The sequence below is a fragment of the Manis pentadactyla genome, chromosome 7 (genome assembly GCF_030020395.1).
Source record: "Manis pentadactyla isolate mManPen7 chromosome 7, mManPen7.hap1, whole genome shotgun sequence".
NCBI lineage: Eukaryota > Metazoa > Chordata > Mammalia > Pholidota > Manidae > Manis > Manis pentadactyla.
In genome coordinates this window covers 4515678-4524450 of record NC_080025.1, presented here as the reverse complement: position 1 = coordinate 4524450, position 8773 = coordinate 4515678, and the positions used below count along the sequence as shown (strand labels likewise).

Here is an 8773-nt window from a genome sequence, read left to right as displayed (position 1 = left end):
TTATTATGTAGTTATTTTATTCTTGTAATAGTCCACTTTGGTGGCCTTTTTTTGTTTTGTCTGTAAAATTAAGTTTAAGTTGCACATTAACCTTTCCCTTCAAATAATGCCTTTTGACATTAGTTCTTATATCCACCTCCTCCTGACCAAATTTAATTAACAACCAAAAACAAAGAAAGAGGCAAGGGAAGAGATAAATGAGATACGATTCACTAAGTATAAAAATATGTTGTTTCAAATTCAGAATAATTTAATAACTCTTTGTTATTTCATATGTATCTGGAAATGGGACAGATACATGACCTGATCCTGTCACAAGAGGTAGAATTCCAGCATTTGGTACAACATTCCAAGATAGGGTTAAAGTGACATTCCTGTTTCCCCTGTAAAAAGATAAAATAAACATGTCAGCAGAAACATTTGGAGTTTCTATAAAAACACTTCAATTCAAGTACTGATGTATCAAATACTTTACTTATCACCAGCTATTCCTAACTGGAATCCTAATCTACAAACAGAAGTTTCCCCAATTTTCTGAACTCCAAGAGCAATGCCGGCATCTACAGGTATCCCATCATGACCTACATAAGCTCAGTCACACTTGCGTTACTATCTAGTCACCAAAATGCTTAAATGAGTAAAACACGGAGAATATAGAAAGAGATTTGAGGTAGAAATCAGAAGACAGTGATTTGAAACCTAATTCTATCATTATCAAGCTGGGCAAACTTGAGCAAATCACCTCTCATGGCGAGAGATTTCTCCCTGCAAAGCCCAAGGTATGGCTCAAATAGCCTCCCCTAAAATCCTTGCAAATGTTTACTCACAAGACCTTAAGAGCTAAAAGGACCCCAAAGATCAACCATTCTAATTCCTTCATTTGGCATAAATGTGAACAGTGGTCCAGAGAAGTTAAGAGAACCAAAAGAGAAAATCTCAATTTCAACTCGCAGACCAATGCTGCTTCCTCAGTAAGGTTTCTCTGCCACTCATATCCCACGAGGAGCCCTTTGACATCACAGCACCACCGCCCTGTTGTATGCATAACAGAAGCTACAGGCCTTAATTAGCCTGACTATACCATTTCCCATAGCGCTGAGAGCTGAACCTGCATCTTAGATCCACCCCAGTTTGTATGGCAGCATTTCTACCCCACCCTCCAGGTCAAATCTGTACAAATACTTTTCTTCTCTCTCAACTTTCCTCTTTTTACCCTCTAGTTTTATATATATATATATGTATATATATATATAAATACATTACACATTTCTTTAAATGTAGAAAATGACAATTGCTCACTTGAGACCATTTCCATCGTCAAAGAAAAAATACTTTGTTTTCATATCTTTCAACAGCAGCTTCGGATTATCACCTCTCAGAACAATCTTGTCCCAAAGGACAACTTGGTTCAGAGCCTACATTAAAATGGACATTAATCAGGCAACTCAGAAACAGCACGCTGGTTACTCACACTTTAAGTACTGGTAAGCAAATAATTTAACTTCTAATAATGAATACAACTTTGAGGAAATTGATAAAATCTCAATGCATATAAAATGGTAACAAGTGAATAGATATAAGAAGGGGTAAACTTTTCTTGAACAAAAGAAAGATTATCTCCTTAAAGGAAAGTGTTCCTTTCACTAAGGCAACCCTACATTTAGGACCCTCAAAACTTAATACAAACGTTTAGACCTATTTGTTTTCCAGAGTGAGGCCCTTGGAGAAACAGAAAAGATCAGAACCCCTGGAAGGAAAGCATTCTCTTAAATCACTTCTCCCTGTAAAATTTCTGAGGCACTCCAGCTCAGTGTGGACCCTGTACAGGGCCAGAGAAACAGAGAACCAATTCCGGTTCCATCACAATGCCAAGATGGGTCACTGCTGCCACAGTCTGCCATGAAAATTTATGTATCTCTGAGGTTTAAAATTATCAAGGAATCACTTTAAAAATGTGGTCTTTTAAATACTTTTACTTTAAATTACAAAACACAGGTCCATTATTGCTTTATTATGGCAAAAGTCTAGAAATCAGATTCTTTTAAACCAGTATTTTAATATACTATAAACATGTTTAATTTAGAAAATTAGGGGCATGAATGGAGAGCAAACACATTGGTGAGTGCTACTCATTCCCAAGAAATCTGTTCTTATTCAGCTGTCATCCGTTAGCATTGTGGGGCCAATTGCTCAGCATGTGGTGACTACATTTACTGGAAAAACGTGGGACAGTTATTTCTAAAAGAGGGTTCAAATCTTCACCTTAAAGCCTCTAACATTTAACAGAAACATCAAGACTAAAGAACACAGAATCAAAGATATGGCTAAGTGAAAAGACTTAAGCACAGTTATTCATTCACCATTCTGTCACATTCCAATTTATATAACTCACTAATCATGCTGAGGTAAACCAGAATCATGAATGTAATTTAGATATGTTAGATGTAATTCAGACATACACCAAGAAGGTGACATACTTGGATAATTTGCTGAGACTTGTAGAATAGTTCATTTGTTACTCTTACCTTCAGAAGAGCTTTTCTATCTGTTCATTTTAACATTTTGCTGACTCTCAAAGGCAGGAATCAAAACTATTTAACCCAATACTCCTAGTACCTAACAAACTATCTGGCATAAAAGACACATTTAAAATAAATGTACAATTGAAATGCTAAAAATCCCACTTAACTAATCAAACCAATCAGCAATTAGTTTGTTAACTCATCATCTCTTGAAAATGAATATAGTTCAAATAAAATACAGAAAACTCACCTCTAACTACAAATTACCTTCAGGCTACATTGATAACAAACCTAAGGGTAACTTAGGTAAAAACAACACCGAAGTACATTGTCAATTCCATAGATTTCACCTTTGTATTTTAATTCACTGATCAAAAGCAATCATATTTATACTTATTAGATTTCTGTTTCAGCAATACTCTATATAAATATCTCAACTCTTAACTCTACAACAAAAGCTCTGAGTCAGACTGGACTAATAAATTTCAATCATAAACTAATGGCTTTAATAGTGTTCTAATAGGTTTTAGTCTAATAGTTTAATAGCTTTTAATTATAAAACTTCTGATAAACACTATGATTAAAAGGACTAAGTACTGAAATTGGAGAATCCCATACAACTCCAAAACAAAGGAAAATATCTCTCAATAGACAGAGATATTAATTGTAGATATATGGCTTAGTAAGATTACCAAAACAGTTCACATCACATATTATAAAAAGAAAACACAAAAATTTTGACGGATTTTAAAATACTCTGAGATGATTCAAAAATTAGTTGTATTTATGGTTTTTAATTAAATATTTGGTTAAATAAGAGTTGTAAACAGGTGTCACAAATTTTGTTGATTCAATTATCTTGCCATCTATCTCTAATCATAGCTGTGGAAAAAGTATTTTAGCTTAAACAGTACGACAGCTGAGCCACCTCCCCATTTCCTAGCACACTCACCATTCAAGAACATCCTTTCTGATCTTATTGGAAATTGTCTCCAAAGGCTTTTTTTGATCTTAAGTTATTCTGAGCACAAACATATCAGCTCTGCCATTTTCCTGTTGCTTACACATGCTTGGACCATTAGTCTTACCTTCAAACTTATTTCTTTGCAGGCATCCTTTAAAGCCATTTTACCAGTTTGTGAGGATTAGTTTATTTAAAACTAGATAATATAACTCAACTGGATTGTACTGCAAGACTTCGCAGAATGCTGAAAGTGAATGAATGAAGAATGTGTGTAGCATGGTCAACCTCTTGCCTACAGTGTTTCTCCCCTCTGGAGTATCTGCAAGTTGTACGAGGCACGTGACTATCTGACTTGAGGACTGAGTACAGCACGAGTGTTCAGTCCACACAGCAAGTACTGGCGAAGTTTAACTTCTTTCTCTATTATTTTAAATTGAGAAATACATAAATAGACTTCCACTTTCCAGTATGGCAGGCAAGGAGGCTGGGAGTTGCCACTCCATCCTAACATCAAGTAAAAAGCTGAATTAACTGAAAAACTGGCAACTCTTCTTAGATTCGTAAGAGAAGAAACAGCAGCTCTTGACTCTTCTCCTTATGTACGTATGGATCACCTTGCATGTACACCATTCTGGGGATGACAAGCTAGAGAGCTCAGAGACAGGCGGAAAAAAGAGAGAAGCTACCAAAGGTTATTTCCTTAGTAGGATCGTCCCTCCACAGGCTTGTGACTTCCATGAAACTACTCAAGTCAGATACTGTGAATATTAAAAATTTATATTCTTTCATAAAGAATTAGGTTCTAAATATATATTAAAATACTTCTATGTGCTTACATTATTTTTATACTTACGTGCTTACATAATATATACTTACATTATTTTTTGTTGAATATTCTGCTGATAGATAAAGAAACAACTGCTTAACATTCCAATCAAATATATTCTCTAGATGTAAACACATTAAGGAATACATACATCATAACTCAGCATACATCTTTTAAAAAGATCTTATTTTTGGATTAATTATCCACAGCAATACTGATACTAAAATACAAAGAAAAGGAGAAATGGTCCAGAAACATATCGAGGCACTTATTTAATAAACATACGTAAAAGACAAATATATTATAAAATCCAGGCCATTCCAAAATTTTAAAAAAGTGAGATTATCAGCGTCCCCTGTTTCTCTAAGTATTAGTAGCTGAGATACTTTGATTAGTAAGAAAATGAATACAAAATTTAGTTTTCTGTAGTATCACCTCGCTATGTCTAAGATTTAATATTTCCTGCATATATGAATCCACTGGAGTTCTAAAGTACAGCCAATCATCACAATTTAAATTTAATGATATGCAAGTGTGAATTAGGCCCAAAAACTCAACCAAGTATAATAAATTGTACATGTTGCTTTTGGACACATGCTAGTAGAGATCAAAATATCTCAAACCATGAAGTGCTTTGGTAAGAATATGCAACTAAATACCAAGACTGGTAGCACTGAGAAATGAACTGAAATGTTTAGTTTTTATTAAGCACCATCTGTAAAGTTTTTTTATGTTTATATACTGACAACACATTCTTTACATTCTGCTTGTAGATATGTACCCACAAGAATCACTATTTTAGAATGAGAAGTCTAGGCTAGCTCTTTATAAGACAGGTACAATTTCAAGTTTTAGTAGAACCAAGAAAATCTTACTAAACAATAAATGATGAGATTGACAATGTATACATACAGCAGCTGAGATACCAGGAGATCCCACTATAATTCTCCAATACAAAAAGTCACTACTTTCACACTAGATCCAAACTCCCTTACTAGAGTAGATTTTCTTAAAATATTATGAAGACCTGAAGGCAGACACACAGTTTAGCACAGGACTTTTATCATAGTGCACTCTACTCCCTACAAGAGTGCCTACACAAGTAATTCCCAGTCTACTTCTAAACCAGTTAATTCATTTCTAAAAAAATCAAAATAATTCCATGGTAGGGAAAAGGCCTACCAGGTAAACACCCCAGGAACAAGATCTGTTTCAACTGTTGAGATACTGCTTTACACAAGCTTCAGACAGTTCAGTCTCCATAACCAATTTTAATCCTGTGGTCTTAAATAGGCAGGTGAGGTCAAGCAAGAAGTGGGAGGGAAGAACACTGCCAAGATATTGTCTAAGAACCTGAAGAAGATTACACTAGCGAAAACGATCAGAGCTGTCAACAGATGGAAACTCAAAATAAAGAGAAAATGTTAAACCATCCCCACTTTAAAGTAACTCTTCCAATTGTCAAGATACATTTCTTATTTATAAAGTACTTATAAAAAGAAATAAAATGGCAAAATGCTACATGGCTTACCAATAATCATTTTGATACTGGCCTTCTGAGCCATAATAAAGCAATCCACTTTTTTAACATATGTTTCTCTCTGCTATAATATACGGGCATATCCTTTGGGATTACACATGAAATATTCCATCTAGGTAGGTTGAGCACTGGTAACATTTTTCTTTCTTTAATCTAAATGATCTAATTTTTTTCTCCCCAAATTAAATTCAAATTCTCTTGAAGCTTTCAATCTATTGCATGTTTCTGTGAAAAAGTTAATGTTCATGCAATCATAACTCATGAATCTATAAGTAAGTTTTATTGAGGTGTGAATGAGGTAATAACACTATTTTACTGAAGAAAACATAGGCATAGAAACTTCCAAAGTTTGGCTGATTCAGGGCATAGTCATACTCATTGTTCCCCAAATAATTAAAGACCACTGAATTATTATACATCTACAGAAAGGGCAATGAAACATTTTCTTAAAGGATATCAGCAGTTACATCAAATGTAATAAATCCCAGGTCACTTCTTTCTCTAGGTCCAGTGAAGTCTTCTACATTTTTCCTAGATGAAAAGACAAAAGTTTTACTATCCTTCAAACCTAACAGCATATAAAATTCATGTAACCTCCTTAAAGTGAAAGGATGTAGTAGTAAACACAGGTGAAACAGCAATCCCACAAGGAAACAAGTAAAAATTAAGAGAAACTTTTAAGTGTGAAAACAGGATATTTATCCTAATCCAATGTAAAAGCAACTTACTCCACATACCTTAAAAAAAGAATGACTAACAAAAGGGGAGGGAGTAAACGGAGTGTGACAATCAAAGAAAATGAAAATGCTTGGCTTAAAGCAATTTGGTAGAATGAGTAGAAGACAGTTACAGGTGACTACAGTGTAGTGAGGAAAATAAAGATAGTAACAACTGCTCTTTACTGACTGCTTACTGTGTCCGTGTCAGGTCCACTATATATTTTTAACAATTACCCCCAAATAAACAGCAAGCCTACAGATTGGATATTACTTCCATTTTAGACAAAAGGCAGTAAGGTCCCGAATGATTAAGACACTTGCTCAAGATGAACACTAGCTAACAGCTACTGAGCCTTTACTATGCACCAAGCTCCTCCTAAACCCTCACAGAGCTGCCCGTGCTGATTTAAACCCGGGGTCATTTTGAATTCAAAAAACAGGATCTAACAAACATAAACATAGCAAAAAAAAAATTTTTTTTAATCGGGGGATATGGGGTAACTATTTAGATGGCTGGCATGTTGGCGATTCTGACAAAGAAATGAAGAAAACTCAGGCTTAAGAAGTGGAGAGAACTTGGTGGGAGATGGAAGAGAGGAGTCCTGAGAACCGGGGGTCGGGGAGAGGAAACGCAGCCTATCAAAGAAAAACGTGCTAGAGAAAATTATCAAGGATTAAGACAGGCACTGGCGAGAGGGCAATGTCATTCCGAAACACTGTCTTTGGCATTTTCACAGATTTATTCAAGAGGTCTGCTCCTAAATATTAAATGAAAAACACGCCGTCCCCCAGAGCTAGGACGTCTGGTTTTCACAGGGCCCCCTAGCACCCCCTGCCAACTTGGAGCAACCGCAGAACGGGAACGTCACGCCGGGCAAACCGGCGGTGAGCGGGCGGCGGGCGCGGGCGCGGCGCGCTGTTGTGTGGCTCCCTCATTGGCCAGGCGAGGGCGGGAGGTGGGGGTCTGAGGAACCGGAAGCAGGCGGAGGCGCCGGCCCGAGCAACACTCACAATGAAAATTTAAGAGCAAGCCCGGGAATCTGCGGCGGAGGGTGGGAGCTGGAAGGGAGGCCGGGGAGCCCGCGAGGGTCGCCCGCACGTCTGCCTCGGGGCCGAGGGCCGCCGGGAGGCCCCGCCTCGGCGTCCCCGCCCCGGCCTGACGCGCCGCCCGCCGCTGGGCCTCCGCACTCACAGCATGATCCGCGAGACGTGCAGCCGCACCGGGACGCTCCGGTCTTTGAAGGCGGTGGTGATGAAGCAGCCGAAGGTGAGCGCTGCCATGACGCTCAGCGAGAAGGCGAACAGGGAGTTCGCCCGCGACAGCACCGTGTTCATCGCGACCGTGTAAGAGGGCCCGGCTCCGCACGCACACCGCGGACTCCGCTCCGGCCGCGGTTCGGCCCCGTGCGATCCGCGCCGCCGCCGCCGCCCCAGCCGCGCCTCCCTTCCGGTCTTCCCGCGCGCGTGCGCGCGCGCGCCTGCCTCAGGACACACCCATCGGTGGGCGGGCCTGCACCGGAAGGGAGGGACTGGGCCGCGTGCCCGCCTCCCGCCGCCTGTCGCCGCCAACCAGCGGCGAGTTTGGGGGCGGGGCCTCCGCGGAAGGCCGGTCCCCCGCCGCGCTCGCGTCCCCGCCTCGGCCGCCGGCCCGCCCGCCCTCCTCTCTCGGGCCTTCGATCCGGTGGTCTGCGCCTGCGGCTTCCCGGTTGCTGAGGTGTCACTAATCGGCGCTTGAAGCCAGCAGCGGGGCGAGGTGGTGCGGAGGGCGTCCTGACGCGTCGCGTTGGAAGCAGCTCTGGGCCAAACGCCGGACTCCCCCTTCGTCCAGCGCAGAGACAGACGTTAAGCTTTTCTGGAGGGTGCGGCGGAGGGAGAGGGGGCGGTTTAGGGTACGGGCGGCCCCTCTCCCTCCGCCTCCACCTCAGCCCCTAATGCTTTGCCTTCCAACGGCAGCTAAAGCTGTTCGGAGTATAACGGCTGATACCATCAATTCTAATTATTTGCATTTTAACACAGAATTTCCGATAAAAGGATGGCCTGAGTCCTTCGCATCAGAAGCGATCATGGCCGTGGCATTGCTGTACAGCAGAAAGTATAAGAATTTAAAATAGCAAGCCATCAATATGTAACGGCCCTCGGGAGAGAGGGTTCAGACTGTGCCAACCCCCGACTGTAAATATTTTGACAACAACTTTGTACCTT

General features: G+C 40.1%; 1 protein-coding gene across 1 annotated transcript; it reads right to left on the bottom strand.

Annotated features, from left to right (window-relative positions):
• Positions 1 to 227: 227 nt before the first annotated feature.
• On the bottom strand, positions 228 to 8239 carry SPCS3 (signal peptidase complex subunit 3). Its single transcript, XM_036894087.2, has 5 exons — positions 7764 to 8239; positions 6310 to 6383; positions 4363 to 4439; positions 1300 to 1415; positions 228 to 383 (listed from the first exon to the last, which is right to left on the bottom strand). The coding sequence occupies exons 1-5, from the start codon at positions 7904 to 7906 to the stop codon at positions 251 to 253; spliced, it is 543 nt and encodes a 180-aa protein (XP_036749982.1). The 5' UTR covers positions 7907 to 8239; the 3' UTR covers positions 228 to 250.
• Between the last annotated feature and the right edge of the window lie 534 nt (positions 8240 to 8773).